This window comes from Urocitellus parryii, chromosome 9 (genome assembly GCF_045843805.1).
Source record: "Urocitellus parryii isolate mUroPar1 chromosome 9, mUroPar1.hap1, whole genome shotgun sequence".
In the NCBI taxonomy this organism is placed as follows: domain Eukaryota; kingdom Metazoa; phylum Chordata; class Mammalia; order Rodentia; family Sciuridae; genus Urocitellus; species Urocitellus parryii.
The window spans coordinates 64,674,712-64,702,594 of NC_135539.1; the positions used below are offsets into that span (position 1 = coordinate 64,674,712).

The 27,883-nt window shown below is 40.9% G+C and overlaps 1 protein-coding gene across 1 annotated transcript; it reads left to right on the plus strand.

Moving 5' to 3' along the window:
* Positions 1 to 4,997: 4,997 nt before the first annotated feature.
* On the plus strand, positions 4,998 to 26,361 carry Msrb2 (methionine sulfoxide reductase B2). Its single transcript, XM_026401191.2, has 5 exons — positions 4,998 to 5,134; positions 10,868 to 10,977; positions 15,536 to 15,612; positions 24,359 to 24,506; positions 25,606 to 26,361. Exons 1-5 carry the CDS (start codon positions 5,029 to 5,031, stop codon positions 25,708 to 25,710), a joined length of 546 nt encoding a protein of 181 aa, XP_026256976.2. The 5' UTR covers positions 4,998 to 5,028; the 3' UTR covers positions 25,711 to 26,361.
* The last annotated feature ends 1,522 nt before the right edge of the window (positions 26,362 to 27,883 follow it).

The window sequence follows — 27,883 nt, forward strand, 5'->3', positions numbered from 1 at the left end:
TTTGGCAATGCAATGCCAGAGTACTGGCTCCAGAGTGTCATAAAACAATCCAGGAGCATATCTCTTCTACTTCCTTAACATCAGGCTGAAACTATCTGTATGTATACCAGATGATCCCTAGAGCTCCAGGCATCACGACTGATTTCCAGGGAGAAAGAAAAAGAAAGGCAAAATTTTGGTGGTGAGTCAGAGAGGAGTCACTCACTACTAGTGAACGTTATTTTAATCTTCACTATTTTCACTCTCTGGTTACCAGAAGGGTGTGTATTTCTATTGTTCACCAAAAGTTGTATAATAACAGACTTAAGAGTTTAGATATTTGAGTTTCAGTTATAGGCCACCTCCCGGACACTCATACCATTTCCCAGATGACCAACCCAAGAGCAAGGATTGATTTGTCCAAATACCTATATCCTGTAGGAGAATAGATAAAGATAGAATCCAGAGCCTATCTCCTTCTTTTTCTTTCTTTTTTTTTCTTCTTCTTCTTCCTTCTCCTCCTCTTTTCTCTTTTCTTTTCCTTCTTCTTCTTTTTATTTAGATACTATGGCTCTGTTTGTTTGTTTATTGGTACCAGGGATTGAACCCAGGTGCACTTAACCACTGAGCCACATCCCCAGCCCTTTTAATATTTTATTTAGAGAAAGGGTCTCACTAAACTGCTTTAGGGCCTTACTAAATTGCTGAGACTGACTTTGAACTTGCCATCCTCCTGCCTCAGCTGCCAGAGCTGCCGAGATTACAGGCACACACCATGATACCCAAATATGCTATACTTTTTCTATTAAACCATTTATTCAAGTCTTCATTCAATCTGTCTTTAAAGCTTTACAATTGTCTCTTACAATATTAATTAGATATATCCTATTGGTTTCTAGGAATTGTCCAGATTATGATAGAAAAATGAGCGCTGATGTTTAACTCTGGGTAGACAACAGCAGATTACAGTTCTTCACTGAGGAGAAATTGTGCAAGGTTTATCCGTTCCATACTTTCCCAAATGGTTTTAGGTGGAGAGAAATAGTTCGGCTTTTGAGCTGATCTCCTGTTTTGGAGGTCACCATATCTTATCTTTTTAGGGATTTTACTTCCCTAAATTTTTTTTATTATGCTCAATAATTTTTTCTCATGCTTATAGTTTTCAGAGAAGTACGAGCCAAAGTTACAGAACTTTGTCTTTCCTGAAGATTCTCACAATCAAATGCAGTACATCAGATCACGCTATATCAGCTTCACAAAACAGAAAACCCCAATAGCAGTTGTTTAAACAAAATAAGGATGTATTTTTCTCTTGCATACTGTGAAATCTGAAGGTTGGGCAATTCAGGTGAGTTTATTGTCTTAAAAAACCCAGGCTCCCTAATGTCTTTTATTATGTTAATATCAAGCTGTGAGCCCGCATCTTCATGTATACTGTAAGATTGCTAGTGCTCCAGCCATCATGACTAATTTCCAGGCAGAAAGAAAAGGAAGAGCAAAATGCTGGTATTCCTCTCTAACTACTTCCTTAGCAGCATTCCAGTGATGTTCTGGAGTCCATTATTGCCCAGAACTTAATCTATGAGAACTACCGACCACCAAGGAGCTCGTGGGTGTAAATTTCCAGTTAGGCACATTGTTGTTCTCAATAAAATAAAAGATCTATCTATAAATAAGGAGTGAAGAATGGTGATTATACAGGCAACTAGTAGAGTAGTTTGTACAGTTGAGTAAATGAAGTTAAAGGTCATTTTAAAATAGCATTTTGTTTAGGCTAAGAACCTATGGCCAAGAACATGATATTAGTGCATCGTCTTTCTTACTATGTAAACTGAATTTAGACAAATGTTGGTGGGCAAAGGGGGCATTTCAAGACCAGAAAGGTGAGGCAAGGGTTCTCATATCAAGTTTAAGGGAGAATAGTGGTAGGGAAGAAGGACTTCTTCTGTGTTTGGAATGTCTCCCTGGGAATATGGGAATACACAAAAATACAGGATGAATTGGTCCTCAACTGTTCACCCAATCACTGTTTGCCTCATTAAATCACCATAGCAATAACTTTTATTTAACCCAACTGTGTGTGCCAGAAGGATTGCTAAAGTCTTAATATATGTCATCTCTAATCCTTACAATAACCCCTTTTCAGGAATAAGGAAGTTGAAGCTGAGAAAGATGGGATAATCCACCATGGTCATGCATCTTTCAGACTGAAGGTGATTTGTACTTGGGTTTGTGTTAGACCAGGCTCCATGCTTATTTTACACTGTCACAATGTTAAATTCATTTCCCATTTTGGGATTGGGAGTGAAGCTGAGGGGTTAGAATTCTGCTTTTTCTTAACATTTTTTTTATCCTAAACTTAGAGGGATTTTACAAACTCTTATTGAATAAGAGTTGAAGAGTTTGAAAAATCATCTTCAGCAGCATGATCTTGGACAAGAACAAAGTACTCTTCCTCCTGGATTTGGATTTTTTTTTTCTTTTTTTGTACTGGGGATTGAGCCCAGGGAACTTAACCACTGACAACATTCCCAATCCTTTTTAATATTTTATTTAGAGACGTGGTCTCGTTAACTTTCTTCAGGCCTTGTTAAATTGCCAAGGCTGGCTTTTAACCCAGATCCTCCATCCTTCCTCATCCTTGGGAACTGCTGGGATTACAGGCGTGTGCCACCACACCCAGCTTGGATCGATATCCTTTCAACTGGGACCTAAAACCAGACAAATATTACAAGAAAAAAAAAAAAAAAAACTATAGGCCAGTGTCCATCCTGAACAAAGATGCAAAAATTCTAAAAATTTTATTTCATAAAATCCAGCAATACATAAAAGAAATAATTTCTAACAATGTATAAAGAAATAAAATTGCCTGCTTTACTGCAGGATTACTAAGTTTAACATTTAAAAATCAATCAAAAAACTACAAAAGAAAACTGAAAAAACAGATAGGATTATACCAGTAGCTACAGTAAAGCAAAAATCCAACATCTCTTCCTGATAAACTCGCAGAGGATTACAAGTAGATGGGAATTTCCTCAATCTGATAAAGAGTACCTATGAAAACGTATAGCTATTATCATACTTATTTGTGAAATACTGAATGCTTTTCCTTTAAGTTCAGGTCCATCATGAGAATGTTCATTCTCACCACTTTTATTCAACATTGGTGCAATAAAACAAACAAACAAAAAAGAAATAGAAGTAAAGCACTTCACAGTTGACATAATTGTTTAGGTAGAAAATCTCATAAAATACATTAAAATGTTACTAAAACTAATAAACAAGTTTGGCAAGATTTCAGAATATTAGATCAATATACAAAATCTACAATGAAAAAAATAAACCAATCTAACAGTATCAAACATATAAAACACTTTAGTATAATTTTGCCAAAAAAATGTGCAAGCTCTGTACACTGGAAACTCCCAAACATGCTGACAGATTGTTAGACCCAAATGAATCAAGAGACATATCTTATTCAGGGGTCAGAAGATTCAATGCTGTTATGGTGTCAATTCTCTTCAAATTTATGAAAGAGTCAATGCAATTCCAGTTAAAATTCAAGAAAGTTTGCAAATATTGAGAAGCTGAATCTAAAATTTACGCTGAAATGTAAAAAAACCTAAAATAGCCAAAATAAATTTGAAAAAGAACAGAATTACAAAACAAATTTAGCTGATTCCAAGTCCAGTGATCAGGACATTGTGTTAATTAATTTAAAAACAGACAAGTGGATTAATGGGACTGACCAGGAAGTCCAGAAATAGAACCTTACATTGACTAAAAAACTGATTTTTGACAAAGATTCAAAGGCAGTTCAGTGGAGAAGGCAAGACTCTTTTCAACATATGGTGCTGAAAAAATTAGGCATTGGTATACTAAAAACAGAAAAGAAAAAGGAAACAAAAAATATTGCCATACACAAAAATTAACTCAAAATGGAATTAATCTAGTAGACCTAGATGTAAAACCTAACACCATAAAACTTTCAAAATAAAACACAGAAAATCTCTGTGATCTTGGAATAGACAAAGATTTCCTAAATATGATACCAAAGGATGCTATCCATAAAAAAAATTGATGTTGAGCTTCATAAAAATTAAATTGTAAAGCATACATTTGAGAAGGGATTTGTATCCAGAATATAAAAAGAATATTCAAAACTCAATAATGAATAATCTAAGAATAAATGGGTAAAAAACTTGGACGTTCACTAAAGAAAATATACTCACTGCAGAAAAAAAATGTTTTAACATTAACGATTAGAGACCATGAAATAAAACCACAATAAGAGGCCACCGTCTAATTACACAATGGCTGCAGTAGAGAAGTCTGAACGAACACTCCAGAGGTAGCCAGGACAGAGAGAACTGAAGCTCTCACATACTGCATGCGGGCATACCCATAAATGGAATACATTTATTTGCCTTTGATCTTGTCATCCCATTTCCAGGTATTCACCCAAGAGAAAAGAACTCACATATCCACACAAATTGGTTTTAATAAGGAAAAACTAGAAGCAGCCAGAATCAACTGGTGTCTGGATAAATACAGTTTGGCATACCCATAAATGGAATACTAGTCAGCACTAAGGTCGAATGAACAATTTGTTGCATGCAAACACTCGAAGGCACGTCAAAATAATTGTGCCGACTGAAAGAAGCCAGGCAAAAATCAAGTACAAAATGTAATAATTCCATTTATATATAACTCTGGAAAATGCAAACTAAACCAGATCCTGTTTGCCCTAGGGACTAGGAGAGTGGAGGTGGAGTGGGGTCCAGGCACAGGGACAGCGGGAGGAAGAGGAGCAGCGGGTTATAAAGCCAAGCTGTGGAGGGGGCTAGGAAGGGCACAGGGCAGGGCGGGGAAGGTCAGGGACAAGCAGGCTAGGGGCGGGGCTAGTGCGCAGGGTGGGGGGGCTAGTGCGCGGGGCGGGGCGATGCTGGGGCGGGGCTAGTTCGGGGCGGGGCTAGTTCGGGGGCGGGGCTAGTTCGGGGGCAGGGCCAGCGCGGAAAGCCGGGCCTAGGCTTCTAACCCGCTGGCGTCATGGCGCGTTTTTTCCGAGCGCTCTGGGGTCGGTCCTCCCAAGAGGCGCCTGGGTTGGCAGTGCGGGGCCAAGCGGGTGGCCCGGGGGCCGGACGCGGGGACGCAGGTAGGACGCAGGCCCCGCCGCCGTCTCCGGCTTGCGGTTTCCTCTCGCGGGCTGTGGCTCGCCGCCTTGTTCTCATCGCCCCGTTTCTCCTAAGCCTTCCTCCGTGCGCCGCTGACGGTCCCCGCCGGTCCCCGCAGTCCCCACGCGATCCTTGCGGTCTAGGACGGTGGTTTGTAAACTTGGGTTAGCGGGAGGCGCCCGGCGTTTTGAGAACCCAAGGAAAGGTCAGACTGTCTCACCAAATGTGCACACAATTCTTTTATTTCTTAAAGTTCACTTATTGCAAAACATGTGAGTTCCGAGAGCCGCGGACCTTTGGACTCCAGGTAAAGAACACAGTGGTTGCTCAGGGGGACCTTGCGCGCCCTCTCCTGCGCTGGCAGTTGGTCTGTTCCACTTCAGAGAACAGCTCTTTTCGCCTGTGAGAAGCAAGCTGCACAGACTTTGGATTCTGTGCTCCAGAGTTCGCACCGAAGACTCAGGGAGATGTGCAGGCTAATCATTTGGTCTGGCAGTTTTTTTGTTTGTTTGTTTGTTTGGTATTAGGCATAGAGCCCAGGAACGTTTTACCACTGAGTCACATCTCCAGCCCTTATTTGACACAGAGTTTTTTGGTTTTTTGGTTTTTTTTTTTTTTTGGTACCAGGGATTGAACTCAGGGGCACTCAACCACTGAGTTATGTCCCCAGCCCTATTTTGTATTTTATTTAGAGACAGGGTCTCACCGAATTGCTTAGTACCTCGCGGTTGCTGAGGCTGGCTTTGAACTTGTGATCAACTCTTCTCTCAGCCTCCTGAGCCTCTGGGAGTGTGCACCACCACCAGTCTGACAATCATTATTAATGACTTGGAGACCAGAACAGGGAGAATGGGGGATAGAGTGTCTGTGTTTGTATGTATGTGCTTGCTAAATACCTTTAGTCCTTTTTCAGATGGGGGACATTTCACCAGTTAGGACTCAGTCACTGTGGAGAACTGTTTCAGCTAGCACTGTATTTCACATATATTTCATAGATTTCAGGGAAATTTATTGCTCATGTGGGTTGACCACCTGGGAAATTGCGCAAGAAGCCCAACTGTGCTTCCCTTTTTTTTTTTTTTTTTGCTGTGCTGCGGATTGAACCCATGATCTAGAGCACCTTGTACCCTCAGCCCTGAGTCCAATTTTATGTGTCTATTGAATACATTAAGGGATACCTAACCACTAAATATGTACCAACTTACTTGGAACTCTTTTTAATTACATGAAGTTTTTTCAAAATTTAGTGTTAAATAAATAAATAAAAGCACTGACAATGTAGAGTGGTAGCTGATCCAACAGGACTTCCAGTTATGGATTTTCCGACCCCTCAATGTCTCAGCCAGACTGAGGATATTTGCTGCAAGCCTACTATGTTGTAAGCATTACTTTGCTGAGAACCACTGGCAATGGAAACATAATTGTGGGTTTGGAGTTCTCCTTGTCCTCTTGATAGGGTAGTGGTTTCTGTGGAAACTTCTTAATGCTTGTTCTTGATATGGTCAGAAGCAGCCTAATGAATTACCCTAGGATTGGAAGTTCTTCAGCCACATTAAAAATTGGCCAGACACCAACACATAACAGGAGCTATGTAACTTCTCAGATACCCCCTCCTGGGAATTTATCCTAAGGAAGTAATTCAAAAGAAGAACAAAGCTATATGTGCAAAGACAGTTTTAACAGCATTACCCTTAAGAACCGGAAATGGCTTCAATCCAAATCAGTTAAGGAATGCTTAAGTAAATCATAAAAGTTCAATTCAACAAACTGTTAGACATCCATTAAAAATGATAAGCAGGTAATCGTTCTGTGGTTAAAGGCTTGATTGTTGATGGACCCATATTTGTGTCTTGGCTCCCTGTCACTTGATGGCTCTGTGACTGCTTGAGTTGCCATGACAAAAATGCCATAGATGGGGTGGCTTAAACAACAGACATTTATTTCTCATAGTTCTGGGGGCTTAGAAATCAAAGATAAAGGTGGCAGTGGATTCCCTGTGTCCATCTTCTTGCTTTGTGCACATATAGTCTTACCATGATGTGTGTGCATGGAGAGAGCAGACTCTTGGTTCCCATCCCGATGGCCCCATTCTCATGACCTAACCTACTTTATTTGCAGCACTAGGGATTGAACCCAAGGGTGCTCTACCACTGATCTATATCCCCTAGCCCTTTTTATTTTTTATTTAAAGACAGAGTCTCCATAAGTTGCTGAGGCTGGCCTTGAACTTTGGATCCTTTTGCGTCACTCTGCCTCTTGAAAAAACTGGGAATATGGCATTACGCACTTTAAAAAGAAGTTCACATATTAAAAGTAAAGGGGGTCTGGGGATATAGCTCAGTTGGTAGTGTGCCTGCCTCCCATGTACACGGCCCAGGGTTCAATCCCCATAATGGGATGGAGAAAGATACAACTAATACTAATAAAAGGAAAGAAGGAGTAGCCATGTTAGTGTCAGCGCTGACTTCAAAACAAGTTATCAGTAATAAAGGGGCATTATGTAATGATCAAGAAGATACAACAGTCTTTAATGTGTATGCACCTAACAGCAGAGCATCAAACTTTGTGAAGCCAAAGATGATAGAACTGCAAAGAGAATTCTAGTATCCACTGTCATAGTTGGAGACTTCAACACCCTCTCAGGAAGACAGGCCCAACAGGCAGAAAATCAGTAATGGCGTGGTTGAACTCAATGACACCATGGATGAGCTGTTGACATCTATAGACTACTTCATCCAGAAAGACAAGTTGGAATTAGGAAAAAAGAAGGAAAGAGGTGTTGAAGCAGAGGGAAGAAAACATAGAAGAGACCACAGAAACAATGTGTGGGGGCGGGGTGTGTGTGTGTGTGGGTGTGTGTGTGTGTGTGTGGGTGTGAGAGAAAAGACTGGCCCAGGATAACGAGTGTAGCACAAGAGAGGATTGGAAAGTAGAACCATATTAGAGACAAGGAGACCTTGGTGGTCACATTAAGAAGTTTGGTTTTGACCTTGAGAGTATCATATCACATTTGAACTATTTAAGGCAGTGAGAAAAAAAAATCAGAAATGGTCAAGATAGAAGGAGGATTAGGAAACTTGGTGGAATTAATGGTGGCATGGTCCAAGGTCATGGCTGAGGAGAAGTGACAATGAGCAGATTCTGGAGTTCTTTTGGAAGGTTAAGCCAACAGGACTTGGTGTAGGAAAAGGCAACAGTCATGGATGATGGCCCAGGCTTCTGGCTTGAAACATGGTGGATGAGCTACAGCAAATGTAAAAAGCAGATTCAGGTTGGAGCAAGGAGATACATGAGGTCCTTTTGAGATGGGACATCCCAGTGGAGACATCCCAGTGGCGATTATGTATAGGACCGAAATAGCAGAGAGATCTAGAATGTAAAGAAAAGTAGATTTGGGAGTCCTCATCATGTGCTGTGCTTTCAGCTACTAAATGGATAAAATCACCCATGGGACAGACCTGGAATAAGGACAGAAGAAAGCCTAGGACAAAAGACCCTTTTGAAGAACATGGGTATTCAAGGATAGCTAGAGGAAGGAGAGTTGGAAAAGGACACTTAGAGCAAGGAAGCACCTGGAGAGGTGAGAGAAGTTGGTGTTGTGGAAATGAGTGTCAGTAGTGTCAGATAGTGTTGAGAAGTCAGTGAGGTCAGGATGAAGTGTTAGTGGGTTTACCAGAGAAGTCCATGGCTCTCTGAGAACACATTCAGTGCAGTCATAGGAGTAGAAGCTAATGTTTTAAGGCATGACTGAGAGAGGTAAGGAAATAAAAACAGCTCTTTCAGGAGTGGCTGGAGTGGCCATGTGAGGAAAATGAGTTTTGTGTGAATTTCTTCTCCCCGGAGTTTCAGTGTGTCTAGGTGCAGATGGCAGCCATCCAGAGGAGGGCAAGTTGATGGTTATGAAAGGGAGACAGTGGCTTTTGTCCTTAGGCAGAAGGAGGTGCACACCAGATAAACAGCAGCAGCATATGGACAGTAGGTGGAGGTCTCTTGTTTCATTGCAACAAGACAAGAGAGGGATGGAGGGGATAGGTGCAAGTAAATGTGGTAGTTGAGCAGCACATTGGAGGGCTTTCCTTTGTGGTTTTTGATCCCTGTGAAGTGGAGTCATCTGTTGAGAGTAAGGTGGGAGATAGTGGAGACCATGCTTGAAGGAGAACATTAAAGGCTTTAAAAACCAATTGTGGAGAAACATAAAGTGAGCTGGTAAGGAAATACAAAAATCACCATGGTTCATTGAGATTCCAGTGAGGTTAATAACTGGATATAGAGAAACTGTCTTTCACCCAGTGGTTTTAGAATCCCCTGGTGATTCCTGCTCAAATCAGATATTATTTTGGTGGTTGTAAAACCAATAATTTTTAAATTCCTATCATTCCTTCCCCATGATAATTCTCCTGGATGGTAAGAGTTGTCACACAAATATATTTTGCTTTGCTCCCCAAAAGATGAGTTCCTGAAAATTTGGATTAACTGAGGTATATTTTCATAGGAAAAATTTCTGAAATCTGTTTGCATGCTAAGAATGAAATCCCCATAGCCTTATAAAAGGAATATTTAAGAAAACATGACTTTTAATACTTAGCAATTTAAAAAAAACTTTTCAGAATGTAAACATCATAAGCAATCTACAGTAAACAATACTGAAAATTCATTATGGTATAGTCTTACAAGCTAGTGATAAAAATAAGTCTTTTCTTGCTACAGGATTATTTAGGACAATTTTTTGTCATCAGAAATGAATTTCAAAAATAATTTTATGGCTTATTTGATTTATGGGTGCAGATGTGACAGGTGCTGTTTCTTGTTTGTGCTGGGGATCGAGCTTAGGGCCTCATGCATGCTAAGCTCACACTCTCTACTGCTGATCTATCACCAGCCCCTTCACAGGTATTTGATTTTTCACCTTCAGTGTCACTGGCTTGTTATTAATCCTTAGAGCCTCTGTTTCCTCATTTGTGAGTTGAGAGGTTGGACAGATTATAAAATCCTTCCACATTTTTCATATTGGATGATTAAAATATTTTTTTTGAGAATTGGGTTTTCTACCTGCTTTTGTGAAAGAGTATTGTCCTAGTTATTTTGCTTGTAGTCACCCAAATAAAAGTAATAAGACAGAAACTAAAGGGAATAGAAAAACAAAACATGGACAAAACCCACGAAGCATTATAATATAGACTATGGTAGGTCTCAGTTTCCCCTGGGTACATACAACAGGAGTCTCTTCTCCATGCAAGAGGATTTTTTAATAAAGACCTCCCTTGACCACCAAAGTCAGAGATATTGTTATAAACCAGGAAGGAAGAGGAGTTTAATAACCCACTATCTGAAGGTTCTTTCCCGTCCCATCTCTCCACTGCTCCTAGCTGTGTCCCGACAGTAAGTGCTTCTCTGAAAGTCGGAATGGAAGAGAGGATCAATTTCCATCCCTAGGGACCTGGGGAGAATTTATTCCACATTATTTCCTTTTTCTGCTACCTCTTTGGCTTAGGTGCCCCGGTTCTCTATTTATGACTAATTTCTTATTAAATTAAATAATCAAGGCATTTTGTACCCGAGCTTTCTGGTCCCTATGGAGAATGAAGTGACAGAGAGAGGAAGGGACAGGATTATTTCTCTGGGTAATAGTGTGCTTTGGAAGAAAGTTCGAGGAAAAAAAATTAATCATGCCTTTTCATTTTAATAAAAAAAAAACCCTCTATTTGATAATACAGAGTCTGTGACGAAATGTGAGCCATGTGGGCCGTCTCTCACCAAGGCTGAGTGGCAAGAGAAACTGACTCCAGAGCAGTTCCATGTCACAAGAGAAAAAGGAACTGAACCGGTAAGCAGATTGGATCAGAGTTCTGGTTAGAGGTGCTGGTGAAGTCAGGAGAGATCCAGCTTCCACCTCTAGTTCATCACTGGCTGCTGCACAGATCCTGTCTTCCTCCCTGGTTCCCTTGCTCAGGGTATCACTATCCATCCAGGAACCAACTGCTTCCTCAGACACATGGCCCTCCACTGTCCAGAAGGCCCAGTTTTTGTCCTAAGTAACCTTCCAGTCACTTGAGTGCCCTCTGATGTCCTTGGCTTCCAGCTGTGCCTGGTTACCCCATCTCTCTCTCTGCTTAGCCTCCAGCTGTTGTGAGCACAGCCATTCTTGCTCCTTGCTGAGCCACCTCTGCCTTTCAGCTAAAGAGTCTTTTGAAAACACAGAGCTGGCCATACCACTTCCCAGTTTAGAATCCTGTAGTGACTTCCCACTGCTTTCAAGGAAAAAGGAAAGTATTGAAGGGCTAGTTGGGTACTAAAGTCCCCTGCATCCCATCCCATTCTTAAATCCAGCCATTTTCCCTCTGAGGCCTTCTGTAGCTCTCAGACAACCTGGGCTCCCTTCCCTTTTAAGGCCCTTGCATCCGGGTTCCTTTCTCTTGCCCATCACCCCTCCTACTCATTAATTCAAACCTGCCTTTTAACCTTAGTCCACATCTCACTTTCTCAGACCCTCACAAAGTCTGCTTTTACCATGCTTTTTCTTCATAGCATTTGCCATTATTGTTCTATCCTCTAGCATCTAACATGGTGCCTGACTGTCGTAGGCACTCAAAAAATCAATTTCTGTGAGTGTTGAATGACTGTGGGCTTACAGGTGGAAACTTCACTTAAGCTGCACTCAACAATCTCAACTTTCATTTATTTCCTGAGACAACAGCCCCCAGTGATTCCTCATTATAACACCATTTGTGGTTCTTAACCAGGAATCTTGTTCAGATCCAAATCCAACTGCTGTCAATTACCTATTGAAACTTATTATTAGATATTTTCATTTGTTAAGCAGATTCACAAATCTGTTGAATCTGGACCACAATACTGTGGTTTTACAAGTGTCTATAGAGTACTTACATTTTTACTTCATCAGTATCTACTTCATTCAATCAAATGAAGTACATGTGGCATCATAATCATGGTTGTACCTCAGTTTCTCGGATGCTAAAGACATCAGACAGGCTGGCAGATCCCAATGAATTCTTGAGAAATAGTATTTTCACAACTTCCTGTGGGTGAAGTTTTACTAAAGCCTTCTTTGAGAAAGAGACCACATTTGCCACTTTTGTAGGTGGCACAATGTAGATGGCACACATGATACTCCGTGAACAGTCATAAGAATCCCCAGAATGCTCGAAGCAAGCCCTGATTTCTCAGGTACAGAGCCAGACAGGGTTTGGTGTATACATAGAGCCTGGAGATGCACTGCCAGATGTTTGGGAAAATAAATCTGTGGGCTTTTGAAACAGATGGTACGATATACGCTGTGCATTTGGCCTTTTTACAAAATGAGCATCATCCATTATTTTAACTAATGTTATAAATCCCTTTCAGTTGCTGTGTTTCCACATGGAAATTTTTAGAATATTGCAGAACTGGAAGTCTTAGCACCATTATGTTAAGGGAAGCTCTAAGATAGCGACTCCTATTCTGTGACTTCAAATGAAAATTCAGTTACATGTGTTTTTTTATTGGGCTGCAGTAATATGCTAGTGCTCTGCTAGCAACCAACAAAAGAATTTTCGGCCTAATTGAGCAATAACTAAGAATCAAGCATCAACAGAGGGAGGTTTCGTGCAGGTCCTTCTCTGTCTTTTCCTGATCCAGTCTCCATTGGCTTCTCCCTGTTCCAAGCTCTAGGAGGGGGGACCGCTTTCTTGACCTCTGGCTACTGATTTAGTTTGGGCAGCAGGAGATGCCCAGGCAGATCAGAGGAGGATAGAGAAACCCATTTGGATCCAGGGTCCTCTGTGTGAAGCAGCAGGTCAGCAGTGGCTGTGTTCCTCCGCTGCAGGTGGCAGCTCCTGCAGGCATCCTCCCTACACACAGGTTCCAGCGACCATCCCCTTCCTTTGTCCCACAGGCCTAGTGGGTTGTGTCTTCTCACAGTACTCGGGGGTATGTCATCCCCCTGTGTTGGTATCTCTTGACCCTGTTCCACCCCTGTAAACAGTCCCATGTGAAATTATCTGTGGTCATTCCTTTTGAGTGTGTCCTCTTGCCAGTAGGTGTGTTGTATTGACAAAATCAAAGAAGGGAGAATTGTCATTGGTTCAGACAGACCTTGAAATCCCAGAGGTAGCTTGAACTTCATTCTATCTCTGACCCTGTCCCCCTCTCCTGTGCAGGCAGTCATTTCAATCCCCTCGTCTAAATCATTCTTGACACTCTCCTCTTTTTTCAGTTTCCAGTCCTTTTTTTTTTTTTTTTTGCAATGTCAGAAATTAAACCCAGTAACTTGCATATGCTAAATAAGCATTCTGGGCTATATCTCTAGTCCCTTCAATCCATTCTTGACCTGGATGTCAAGTGATTTTTCTAAAAGCTGACTCTGATCATGTGTACACCCAGTGTTCAAGTTTCCAGAGGCTCTGCTCCCTGTGTTTGGCAGGATAGAGTGTCTGCTCTGTTTACTTACAGCCCTTTGTGACCTGGTCTCTCCAGACTTCCCAGTATCGTCTTCTCCATTCTCTACCAGTGTGAGCTGTTCTGTGTCTGAAACACTCTTCCACCTCTTCATCTGATTAACTCTTACTCATCCTACAAAATTGAGCTTAGCACTTTAGCATTTTTCTATAACAAACACCAATTAGCTGTGCAAAGTCATACTAAAAAGTTAAAAAAAAAAAAAAAAGCAAAAACCTTCCATCTCAGACACTATATTGCAAAAATCCTTAATGGAAACTCCCCTCATATTAAAGGGTCACATGCCACCAAACTCCATGCTAGTGTCTTGCCATGCAGTCATTACATGGTATAACTGTCAACTCCCATCTCTTCTAGCCTGGACGGCAAACTCTTTGAGAAAGGGAAAATGTGAGCTTTTTCTAATCTTTTCAGCTTTGACATCCAGCCCGGCACCGAGTACATACAGGGTCATGTATGTACTGCTAAACACAGTGCTAAACCGAACAAATAAGATAGAAGCTGAATTTAGTCCTAATTAAGTGAGAGGACTTGTATATAATTGGGATGTGGGGAGGGATACATCAAGAGTCAGGCAAGAATCAGCAGGTAGATGTCATTTTATAAAATATGCTGGCTAAGAATTCTTCATTTGAATTATTTATATTTATTTCACTTATTGTGATAGCAGTGACCCTCTTCTGCCAAACCTTTCCCTGTGATGATGAGATTACATTTTGAATCTTACCAAGCTGTCTGGTTCCTACAGATAGGCTTTTCTAGATTAGCCTTGGGGCTGGTAGCTCTTTGGCATGTATGTACTTTCAGCACAGGTGGGAGGGATGTAAAACTTCTTCTTGGTTACAGATGCCCATCAGTGCTATTGTTGAGAGCAAGCATTCATGATGTTCGGCCATAAAAGACCAGATCACTACTGTTAGGATTTCTGCAGCTAAATGCAGGACTTTTTTTTTTGTTGTTGTTCCAAGAATTGAACTTGGGGGGTACTCAATTCCTTGCCCTATTTTGTATTTTATTTAGAGACAGGGTCTAAGTTGCTTAGTGCCTCGCTTTTGCTGAGGCTGTCTTTGAACTCACAATCCTCCTAAATACAGGATTTTTAAAGAGGGAAAATGTCCAAGTGTATCCATGTGGGAGGCTCAGTAGGTTAATTTGAAAATGTCTGCTGGGAATCTCATTGAAAATGGACCATTAGTACCACCCCTGGGAATTTGAAGGTTTGACCTGGAGTTTTTTGAGTTAGGGAAACTGGAGTGGGCAGAAGAGTCCAGCTTATTTCTTGAGTCAACCCTCTTACTTGATAAGCTGTTCTGACCTTGGCCTGTCCATCCTGTGGAATTGGGTAATGCTTGCCACTGGGTGCTATGATGTGATCATCACAGTTTCCCTTTTATAGTTTTCTTTGACAAAGAAGATGACAAAAGGAATTGGACAAAATGGCTCTTTTTTTTTTTTTAACTGAGATTCAGTTTGCAAAATAACATTAAAAAAAAATACTGACTCAGCTCATGCATTGCCATAAGTCTCCCTGTATTCCTCTTGGCATAGCTTTGCAAACCTGAAAGCTCTTTAAGCCATAATGAATGTAGTAATTTCATCTAAGCAGTGGCCCTGGCACCCCAGGAACCCGATAAATATGTAGTGTCCTCAGCACCATGTGAAGCATGTGAAAGGCAAAAACCCCTGATCTCACTCAGCTATGCTTCTTATGTATTTTCTCCCTTCCTTCCTACCTACTTTCCTTCCTTTCTTTATTTCCTTTTTATTTTTTTTTCTTTTCCAATGCTGGGGGTGGAACCCAGGGCCTTATGCATGCTAAGCAAGCTCTCTACCACTGAGCTATGCCCCCAAACCCAATCTTGTTTTAAAATGTGTTATATCACTTCCATGTGGGAAACCTGCACATGATGTATCTCATTTCCTTTCAGCCTTTCAGTGGGATCTACCTGGACAACAAGGAGTCAGGAATGTATCACTGTGTGTGCTGTGATAGTCCACTCTTCAGGTAAGATTGAAGGATTCAGAGGCAATGAGGGAGAGCAAACCTACCTATTCCACAATCCTCATTTGAGGTTTTGGATAAATACATTGTTATTTATTTATTTATTTATTTATTTATTCGTTTATTGGTATTTATTTACTAGGAATCAAACCCAGAGTCTAAGTGTGTGCTCTACCACTGAGCTATACCTTCAGCCCCCCTATCTTGTTTTTATGCTCTGTTTTTGCGTGGGGTTTTTGTTGTTTGTTTTTGTTTTGAGATTAGCTCTCCCTGGGTTGCCCAGGCTGCCCTTAGACTTGGCAGTCCTCCTGCCTTGGCCTTCCTGAGTAGTTGGGGTTACAGGCCTGTACCTCCTGGGCAGGTTGTCTTTTGATTGTCCTTATCTTTTGGCATTGTTGCATAAAGAGAGCTATTTCTAGAAGATACCTGTCTGTCTTGATTTTTTTTTCTCACAGGTAAAGCAGTTAACAAGACTTCTTGGCTTATATTTTTCCTTTATGTATCCCTGAGAAATACCAATTAAGCTATTTCTTACGATAAAGCTATTAGAATTTTTTTAGAGGGAAAGTATTTTAAAGAAATCTAAACCCTAATAGTATTTGCTCTGGCATGTGATTAAAACTATACCTCTCCCCGGGAAAATGGGTTTATAATTTAATTTAGGAAATGTAGAATTTTATGAGAATAGATTCCCCACAGTGCTTGACAGTAGTAAATACCATGCCCTCTTCTATGTAGCTAAAAGTAAATTTAATTGTCCCTTGATTTCAAAGCCTCTTTTAAGTCAATCAGGATCTAAAATCTCTCAACAAAGGCTTTTTTGTTTAGATATGCAGGAAACAGTCTAAAAAAAAGGAGATTCAATGAAGAAGAAAGGAAACATCTTTGAAGTCCTGTTTTTCAGAACTTCAAAGATGTTTTCCTTTCTTTTGCATCAACCCTAAATTGGTTTAGAATAAAATATAAATCAAGCCAGCTCTGCAAATCTTCCATTAGGCAGCGCTTCCTTCTGTCCTCTGGGCTTTGAGCAGACGGGGTTTCCTGGCTGGCTGGCTGCTAATGCAGGCAGCATTAGGAAGCCAGACCCTGCCTGCAAGGACGAGGGGCATTAGGATCGATTTCCCTTCATGCTTAGGGAAGGGGACCAGCCCTGGTCCAGACGCCTAAACATTGTCCGTGGCTGATGAGGAGATATAGGGAAGGCAGTCAGCCCAGGGTAGCTTGTGGGGAGCTAGAAGGAATTTAATTTTTACATAGTTGTGTTGAAAAAACAAACCTTCCTCCCTCATACCATAGCAATCAACACAGGAGATTTTTGTGACCTCCATAGTCGTGAGGTTTTCTACCCTGAAGCTAGTCAGTTCCATGGTGAGTACCAACTAAATGTCCTCTAATCCAGTTCTCTTCTGACATGACCTACCTGGAGATGGCATCAGGCCCCACAGATTGAGGGGTTGGTCCCCAAGGACCTCCTGTGCTTCCGATGCCAGTTGTAAGCCCCAGATTGTGACCTGTGCTTCTGATCAGCCAGCTATAAATAAGATTTCCTGCAGTCCCCTCCCTGGGTTCCACTAATTTGCTTGAAGAGCTCACAGAACTCAGGAAAACACTTATACTGATGACGACACAGAATGAAGTTCAGGGAAAGGGGTGCATCCTTCAGGAACCTCCACATGTTTAGTTATCAGGAAACTCGCCAGCCCTATCCACTTGGGGTTTTATGGAGGCTTCATGATGTAGGCATGATTGACTAAATCACTGATTATTGATGATCAACTTCAGCCCTTCTTCTTCCCCAGAAGTTGGGGGTGGAGCTGAAAGTCTCAATCCTCTGACCATGCCTTGCTCTTTCTTCAGGATGACTAGTCCCACCCTGAAGCTCTCTATGGCTGTTTGCCATGAGTCAACTCATTAACATATAAAAAGACTCTAATTTTTAAGATTCCAAAACTTTAGAAGTTGTATATGCCAGGAAATAGGAGAAAAGCCAAATATGTATTTCACAGTATCACGGCAGTAAAATATAAGATTCATATTTTGGAGATATTTGTTATTCCTTATCTTTGCTTCTATGAAAGAGAAGTATGAAGAAAGAGTGTTCAGTTGGCTGGCTTGCTTTCAGCCAGAGGACCATATTGTGAAAGTATACTTTGTTACTATCTAGTCAACAGAAGATGTCCTATTTCTGTATTTGGACTGTTAACCACTGTGACCACAAAAAATGAAAAGTCATCCTAGTAAGAGTACTCGACTCAGCGTTAGTCTTCCTTCTTCGATTTTATTGCTGTTCCACATCTGCAAAGAGGAGGCCGTCTCATCCCTCAATGTCCTGTCCCCTCACCACACAGGCTGTCACAGAGTCACCGAAGGTTGGAGCTGGGAGTGACCAGAGCAGAAGGCTCTCCAGGAAGACTCACTAGAATGGGGCACATGTTTTGTACCTGCTCTGACTCACTTGGGACTATTAAGCATTGGAAATGTGGCTGAATTATATGCATGTGTGTTATATTAGCACAAAGGTAGTTCAAATTTAGAAGATTAAGTCATCAACTTCAGGTTGAGGAGCTGAAACAGCCAAAACAAATAAGAAAATCAGCCAAGGGGGTGGGGAAAAATTGTTAACCATGAGGCCAGTTAACTGAACTGTCAACTCATGAACTTTAATTATTTCTTTGTAAGCATTTAATTTTAGTTAAAAATTTTCCATTTTCTTTTCAATAACTTTTGAATTTCTGTTCTGTCTTCCTGCTGCTCCTGTAGCTGTAGCTAAGACTGAGGGAAATAAGAGTATATCCGTGTGTTGGTCAGTTTTCCATAACTATAACAAATTCTGAGATAATCAACCTATAAAGAGAAAAGGTTTATTTTGGCTTAGAATTTTAGAGGTTTCAGTCTATGATTGATTGGTCACATTGCTTTTGGCCTGCAGTGGCTCACCTTAGTGTATGGTAGCGCAAAACCACTCCCCTCATGGCCAGGAAGCAAAAGAGAGGAAGGGGCTAGAAACATACCATTCTCTTCAAGGGCATGTCCCCATCCGCCTAAAGACCTTCCAGTAATCCCTGCCTCTTAAAGGTTCTACTAACTCCCAGAGCACCAAGCTGGGACCCAAGCCTTTATTTACTTGCTTGTGTTTATTTTTTTGACAGTACTGGGGATTGAACCTGGGGCCTTACACATGCTAGGCAAGTGTCCTACCACTAAGCTATTTTGCCAACCTGGCACCATTTTTTCCTCTTTCTATTCTTAAGCTTTTATTATAGGAAGTAGGGGAACAGAAAAAATAATTTCTTAAAGAATTCATATAGAGTCAAAACAAAGTGAAAAGTTGGTCAGCCAGAACTGAATCCTAGTTAAAAAGAAAAGGTACATGCAGGGATCAACCACCTCCTTGCTTTCTGCCCCAGCCAGGCTGCTTCCTACCTGCAGACTCGGGCTGGGCCTGCCTTCCTGGCTCTGCTTGCCCCTACTGTGTGTGATTTAGGCTTCATTTATCTTGGAACCCAGATTGCTTGTTGAGGCCTTCTCTGATAGCACATGTCTATTTTTGGATTTATTTTTTCTGCTACAGATTCCTGTTACTTTGTCAGTAGCACACAATCTAGGACTGTGTGCTGTTCTACTGGCTCAAATATTTTCTTTAGTTGAGGAAATAAAACTGACAAGCTCCTCAAGTTCCTTAGCCATTATACTTCTTGTACATACCTCAGGGAGGTTGTTAGGGGTAGAATTGTGTCTCAAGAAAGATACATTGAAATCCTCATCCCTGGAACCTGTAAATGGAAACAGGGCCATTAGTCATACTGATGTTGGGCAGGCCCTTAATTTGATATAACTGATGTCTTTATAAGAAGAGGAAAAAAAGTCACAGACACATAGAAGAGAATACCATGTGAATGTGAAGGCAGCAACTGGAGTTTATCCGCTTTACAGGATGCCAGCCACTTTCAGAAGCTAGGAAGAGGCACAGGGGGATTCCCCAGGGTCTTCGAGGGAACATGGCTCTGCCGGCATCTTGATTTTGTCCCAGTTACTCTCTGGTAATGTTCTGCAGCTGTGCTAGGAAACTGGCATGGTGCTCACCAAGTACCTCTTGACTGGTTGATTAATGACATCTGCTTTAGTGCTTAGCAACAGTAGCAATATCGAGACTATCTAAGGGTGTTGCAGTGGTGATGGAAAGCACCATGGAAATGTGAGAGAAGAAGCTGCAACTTCATGAGCATGGGTTTTTTGTTTGGTTTTCAGTCCTGGAGATTGAACCCAGAGGCACTTAACCACTGAGTCACATCCATATCCACAGCCCTTTTACTTTTTATTGTGGGACAGGGTTTCAGTAAGTTTCTGAGGCTGGACTCAAATTGACAATTCTCCTACTTCAGCCTCCCGAGTTGCTGGGATTACAGGTGTGGGCCAGCATACCTGGCACTTCTTGAGCAGTTAAAGAATTGGGCTCAGTACTTTGTAAATAGTTCTTGCTCTCCAGGATCTGTTAGTACCCTATTTAACAGATGTGAAAACTGACATTTTATCTCTTTAAGTAACTTGCTCATGTTTTCATCCCTTTTTCTATTCCTGTAACAGAAGACCTGAGACTGAGTGATTTATAACAAATATAAGTTTATTTTGGCTCATGGTTCAGGAGGCTGGGAAGTTCATGAGCATGGGGCTGGCATCTGTTTGGCTTCTGTGAGGGTCTTCTGCTGCATCGTAACATGGTGGAAAAGCTAAAGGTCCAATAGAGCATTGGAAAGAAGCAAAATGCAAAGGGTGGCCTCATTTTGCAGCAACTGGCTCTTGTAACTAATCCAGTCCCATAAGAACTCCCATAGTCCCTCTTAATGACCTAGTTACCTCTTCAAGGCCACAACTCCCAGTGCCACCACAATGGCAGTCAAATTTCAACTTGAGTTTCAGAGGGGCAAACCACAGCAGTCACATCTCTAGTAAGTGATAGTACTGAACTCATGTTCCACAGGAACCTCTGAGCATGCCCTTCCTCAGAAACAGGATCCAGCAACAAACCCACCCGCACGCCAGGCTCTTCACACCCAGCATTACATCAGACCTCCCGGCAGCTCTCTGTGCTGTCCTTACCTTCATTTCATGCCAGGAAACAGTCTTAGGAGAGTTGACTTTTCCAGAGTGGTACAGCATCCAGACAAAAACCCCAGGCCATGGCACTTGGGCTCTGAAGCCCATGCTGTCACCTGGGTTTCCATCAGCCTTTTGTGCAGTGCTGTAGAACCAGACACCACCACTTTCTGGTGCCAGCCATCCAAATTACATCCATAGGTCCCTGGGAAGACATAACTAGCCTCCAGCAGATATGCCCAGCCAGGGTAAGCCACAGACTCCCTGCCCAGAGCCTCTTTCCCAGATACATCTGTCACACTTAATGTAGTTCCCCTCCTGACTCCATTGTCTTAAGAATGATCACAGTGCACATTTGTGGAGAGCACTGCCTCTTCTAATGAGAGACCACGGGTTGAGGGTTTTAAGGTCATGAATGCTTTCCAGGATGTTACCACTCCTGAGGGACTCCATACTGTGGATAACCTTGGAATTAAGTGACATTGGCCCCTGTCTGCTCCCTCTTCCAGGCTGCTTCTGGTAGGGTTTATTAAAAAGTTTTGTGAGACTCACATATATTTCTGGTCATAAATCTTAAAACAGGAGAAAACTGAGGGCTAATTCACTTTTTATGTGACATTCTAATGTCCTGAGTAACTAAGTAACATTGGAAATCTCTGATGTGCCCTATTTCTTCAATTGAATGCAGATTCTTCTAGGACTTTGGGATTAGGGATGTCATTTATCTCTGGTGCCTTTATTGTTACTTTGGGGGCTGTGGAATATCCAGAAAAGGAAGAAAAACAAACCAGATAAACAAGAGAATACCTTCTCGAGTACATGATACAGAATAGTTTTAGTTTTCCAAGGATGAGCCTTATGATCATTTAAATATGTATAATTTCTAATTAGCATTAATATTTAGGTTCTCAGGCTGGGGTTGTAGCTCAGTGGTAGAGTGCTTGTCTCGAATGTGTGAGGTACTGGGTTCCATCCTCAGCACCACATAAATATAAATAAACAAAATAAAGGTATTATGTCCATCTACAACTAAAAAAAGATATTTAAAAAAAAATTTAGGTTCTCAGTCTTAAGTGATATATGTTGACCCTATCATATTACTTGGTAAAATCTCCAGAATCTGCTAATTGCATCAATAAAGGTTTATTGTTTCCCATAAAATGTTTAATGACTTTTTATTAGTCTAAAATTCATTCATTTAAAAAATTTATTATATTCGTAATTCTCTATGAAAATTCCTTTCATGATCAGTAGTTTATATAATGTTGAGGATGGAAAGATGCTGATTAAAAGAGGCTTATGATGTTTTTTCCCGAAACATAGTGGCAAGGCAAATATTTTTGTTTCTTTATTGCAGTACTAGGGATTGAACCCAGACCCTTGAACATGCATGCCAGCAAGTGCTCAATCACTGAGCTATACCCTCAGTGCCATGTGAATATTTCTGAACTCTCAGAAAAGAGTTGCAAAGAACCCAACCTGAGTGTGCAGAGACTTCTAGTTGGACCCATGGCTGCTCAAATTTATGAATGACTGTTATTAGTAATGATATTAAAAAGAATAGCTACAAACTTACATACTATGTGTCAGGCGCTGCTCTAAACACACCATATATAGAAATATCTCAGTGAATTCTATCAACAAGCATGTGATTTAATAATGCTGTTGCTATTCTGGAATTTAGGACACCAATTCTCTTCTTTAAAAGATTAAATAACTATTAAATAACTTGCCAAGAGCACACAGATATAACAGTGTGGCTTCACACCAACATCTTTGGAAGTCAAGCCCTTACCACTAAGGGGCATGCCTGTGGTTCTCAGAGAGGATTCCTGAGGATCCCTGGGACCTATCTAAGGGATCTACCAGGTGACCCCTTTCCCAAGATGTATCCATCCACGTGAGACAAAGTCCTTTTGTTTTTGTGCTTGGAATCCAACCTAGGACCGTACACACACTTTACCACTGAGCTGTCCTGTCCCCTTCCTGTATCAAAACAATCTTGCAACAGAATAAGTGCAGAGGCACATTGGAAGTTTCAGTTGTCCTTTTCCAAGCCAGACAGTAAAGAGATCTGTAAAATTGTAAAACAATGCAGTCCTTCTCATTCAGTGTCTGTTTCATTTTGGAAAACAGTATTGTCATGAAATGTTAATATGTAATGATTTATTATTTTAAAAAGTAATATAACGCATATGTATTATAAAATTCTCAGTTATCATTTCTAATTGGTTATGTATCTGTCACTCATGGAAACAGAAACTCTAGGGAATTCTTAGACATTTGGGGCATGGAGGGATCCCGGGATCAAAATGTCTAAAGCTCACTGTGTCATGATGTCCTTTTCCTAGTGGGTTTTATGTTCTCTGCTCACTTCCTTTGTGTTTAGAGTCAAGAATTCCATTATTCACTACTCCTTTCTTGTTTGTTCAATTTTTGGCAGGGTTTAACTTTCAATTATTTCTTTTTTTTTTTTTTAAAGAGAGAGTGAGAGAGAGAGAGAGAGAATTTTTAATATTTATTTATTTTTTTAATTGGCGGACACAACATCTTTGTTGGTATGTGGTGCTGAGGATTGAACCCGGGTCGCACGCATGCCAGGCGAGCGCGCTACCGCTTGAGCCACATCCCCAGCCCCTCAATTATTTCTTTCTCAAGTGGAGAGCAAGTCTTCTCCCTGCCATCTAAAATTTCTTAAAAATCTATTTTCCTAAAGCCATTTGCAAAAGCTTATCTGTCCAAGCTCTTAGAGAATGGGCTCTTTGTTAATTTTTTTTTTAATGTGGTGCTGGAGATGGAACCTAGGGCCTGGTGCGTGCTAAGCAGCCTCTCAGCTGCACCCCCAGCCTTGAGAATGGGGTCTCTGGTGAGCAGATTTGCAAGTTGTTCCTCTCGACAGTTTTCTTGGCCCATTCTGCCTTTAGCATCGTTAGTTCCTTAGAGACTCCCCTGGAAGCTCAGGCTTCACTGGAGTGATTGGCACAGAGTACTTGGGCTTATATATTAATAAAAATAATCATAGTGAGTATATGTGCCTAGCACTACACTCAGTTTATACCATGCTCTTCAGAGCATCCCCTTTGGGATAGGCATGATTGTCCCATTTCACAGATGACCAGGCCTTGGGAGGTTGAGCAGCTTGTCCGATTTCATACTACTAGTCCCCCCAGGCAGGCAGCTCGTGTGTTTAGATAACTGGAAGTTCCCTGTGCTAAAAGTGGTTGCTTCTAGTGCTTCTCTGATGTGCCGAGATCCCATTGACCCCCTTTGACCACTGTTATTTCTGTTTGATTTCTCCTTTTTCTGCATTCAGGACACATGGATTTGATTTGCAGTTTCTAATATGCAACAGAGTTCACAAAGCTCCAAGTGTTTTTCAGGCCTTTAGATCAGACATAGAAAGAAGCCATTAGCATCAAAGACACAAGACATCCTTTCACTGTGGCCAGGCAATGTTCTTAATAGTGAAGGGGTGCAGTGGGAACAAGTCTGTGGAACTGATGGTCGACCTGGCCAAGCTTGCAATCTGACAGAGCAAAGTGGGAATCAGGTCTGGCTTCTTGGAAAAACGAATTATCGAGAAAAAAAAAAAATGCTCCTGGTATGTTAATAACAGCGTCTTTACTGGTCACGGTGTTGGTACTGCCTTCCACAGCTCTGAGAAGAAGTTCTGCTCTGGCACCGGATGGCCTTCATTTTCTGAGGCTCATGGCACCTTGGACTCTGATGAAAGTAACAGTGGAATCCTGAGACGTCTAGACACCTCCTCAGGGAAAACTCGCACAGAGGTGGTCTGCAAGCAGGTGGTGTATTGTGCTTTATATTATTTTCTCTAATGTGGCTAAAAGTGCCACAAGGAACTCTCCTGTGCTTGGCATCTGCTTTCTTGTTCCATGGAAGCACTTTGTCATCAAAAGGCATTGAGAAGCGGGCACTATGGCACCTGCCTAGCTACTTGGGAGGCCAAGGCAGGAGGGTCGAAAATTCAAAGCCAGCCTTAGCAACTTAATGAGACCCAGTCTCAAAATAAAAAATAAAAAGGACTGGGGATACAGCTCAGTGATAGGCCCTGAGCTTGGTCTCCAACATCACAAAAACTTAATAAATAAATGTAGTATAAGAATATATTAGCAGAAACTCATGCCCTTAATGACCCCTCTCTCCCATCATTCTCAAATGGGCTTTTCTGGTTCTCACCTTCCACAGAGATAGGACCAGGGTTAGGGTCTAAAAAACTGGCAGGTCACATTGTTTTGAGCAGGGGCAGGCTGCAGGCAAGCCCATGTGGTTGGCATCTCTCTGTCTCCTTCCCCACTCTGAAGTATGTCACTGATAGGCAAAGGGATACTCCAAGTAACAACAGCACATTACTCCTTCTGGGAGCCTTGTAGGAGGGAGTGACTTAAATCCAGACAGAAAAATCATTTTGCCAGTTTTGGGTACTCTCATCTTCTGAGGCCCAGGTTTTGTAAAATGCCAGAAGCAAGTAGATTCAGACAGCATAGTTTTGAGATATATATATAAATAATGATATCCTGTCCATAGCAACATTATTCAGTACTCACCAGGAATTGTGCTGCTGTTTTCTGTACATTGTCTCAATTAATCTTGACAACACTCTATGAAGTAGGTATAATTACCATTCCTACTTTATAGGTGAGTAAATCAAGGCATAAATTTGATAGTTGGCGTACATTCTCACTGGTAAAGTAGGACTATTTACCACTATTGTGTCCTGAGTTATTCCATACCTTAATCAAATTCTGATGTGACAGAGTTTCCCACATACACATACAAAGATGTCAGACCTTGGAGTTAGGTGGCACACGGGGTCCATTTGTCTGGTTCTATGTAAAGGGCTCTGTTTCCACTGGGAGTGATGAAGGCTTCTCTGTCCTACAGTGTGAAGCTCATCTTGGCCATGTGTTTCCTGATGGACCTGCACCCACAGGACAGAGATTTTGCATCAACAGTGTGGCCCTGAAGTTCAAGCCAAGTGAACACTGACATCTCTAAGAGTCCTCTGCTTGGCTACTCTTCCATGTATATCCTTGATTTTCATAATTCAGGTGGATGGCTTATTTTATTTACTATAAATTAGACTAAGTTTGCTGGTTGCCCAAAGGGAGTCACAGCTTCTCTTACTCACCTGGCATCAACTCAAACCTGACTCAACCTTGGACTTTGGAATTTAACAAAATGACAGAGGGGCAGCCATTTCCACCAATTGACTTCCATAGGCTTTGGATGGGACCTCAGAGCAGGACTCTTGGGGGATGTCAGGAGGCTTATGGACTTGGAGCCAAAAAGTTCTTTCATGATGACCCTGAACTTGCCATTGCAGTGAAGTCCTTCATGGGACATGTGTAGGTGAAGGATCAAGTGAAAAGAGGAAGGAAAATATGGGATCAGAGGAATGGAAATGCCAGCACTAAAGAAAGAACTGGATTGAGGAGGAGCTGTGCTTTGATGGTACATGTTGATGAATGAGCTGTTTAATTTTCTTTCAGAATTTTGAGTGTCTCAAACTTCTCCCAATCTCACTACCCTCAAATCAGTTCCAATGTGAGTTTCTTAGATTTCGGTGATTATGAAGAGTGTTCACCTTTATACCTTCTGGCTACAAAGTTCAACCTTAAATGTTCAAATAAAATATTTACTGATACTGATGCTTGTTTTTTGTTTAAGTCTGTGAATTTTTCTCTTTCATATACATGGCTCTAAATTAATATGACAAAAAAGAACCAGAACACACGTTAGTAGGCATTTGGTATATCCAGAGGAAAAGCAACTCAAGTACTTCACAAATTGAAAGTCTCAGGTAAGGTATTAGTAAAAGTATTTATGAGATTATCTTTTAAATGATTTTATGGGCAAAAAGGAAACAATTATTCCATTTTCTTCTCATTACCTTATTATATAGCCTTTGACTTTTCTTTAGTGGCTACTCTGTAAATGAGAACATGCATCCTTACCTTGTTACTATTAGATGCAAATCATGGCTTTTCTTGGTTCTCCAAGAATGCTAACCTTAGAACTTGAATTCCATGAACACTCTTCCACATTTTGTGTTACTATTTCCATGTATTTAATTTTACATACATTTTAAACTCAGTGACTAGTAATAATCATTACTTAAGTGTAGAGTTGATACTTTCCTACTTACCTGTTTTCCCATTTGTTGTTGTTTATTTTTTCCCAAATTCTATTTTCTTATGGGATTATTTTTTTCTTCTGCCTGAAGAACTATTTTTATTTTTCCTTTAGTTTGTGTTTCCTGGTGATGAATCTTCAGTTTTTGTTGGAGAGAAAATGTCTCTGCTCTCCTTTTACTTTTTAAGAATACTTTTCATGGATATAAAATTCTAATTTGGAAAATTTAAAAAAAAATCCCTATAGATAATCAGTTGCCCAGCCCCATTTCTTGAAATCTTTCTTTCATTTCTCTGGCATTTTTATCAAGACTCAATTTCCATATAAATGTGACTCTAATTCTGAACTCTGTTCTGTTCCATCAGTATCTTCCTGATGGCACTATACCATGCTGTGTCTACACTGTCTTGAAATTAGGGAGTAGTTTTCCATCTTTGTTCTTTCTTATAATTGTTTGGGCGAAGCTAGTTCCTTTGCATTTTCATATAAATTTTTGAATAGGTTTTTGTTTTTGTGGTGCTGGGAATAGAACCCAGGGCCTTGTGCATGTGAAGCAAGCACTCTACCAACTGAGCTATATCCCCAGCCTTAAATTTTTGAATTAGTTTGTAAATGTCTACAAAACATTTGGCTGGAATTTTGATTGGGATGGTATTGAAAATCTTCATTGATCTGGAGGGAATTGACATCTTAAAATGTTGTATCCCCAATCCATGAGCCTTATATAGTTCTTCATTTCTCCTTCAGTTTTTCTACTTGAGAGAAAAATATTTTGTAGTTATCAGCATCTGGGTCTCACATACATTTTGTTCAATTTATCTCAAAGTATTTTAATTTTCTTAATGCTGTTTTAAATTGATTTACCTAAATTTCATTTTCTGTTTTTTGTGTGTTGCCATTATATAGAAATACAATTAATTTTTGTTTTGAACTTGTGTCCTACAACCTTGCTAAAATTGATTTATTAGTCCTAGTCCTGCTCCCCGGACCCAGGTGCCTTAGAGTGTTCTGCACACACTTTATCTAC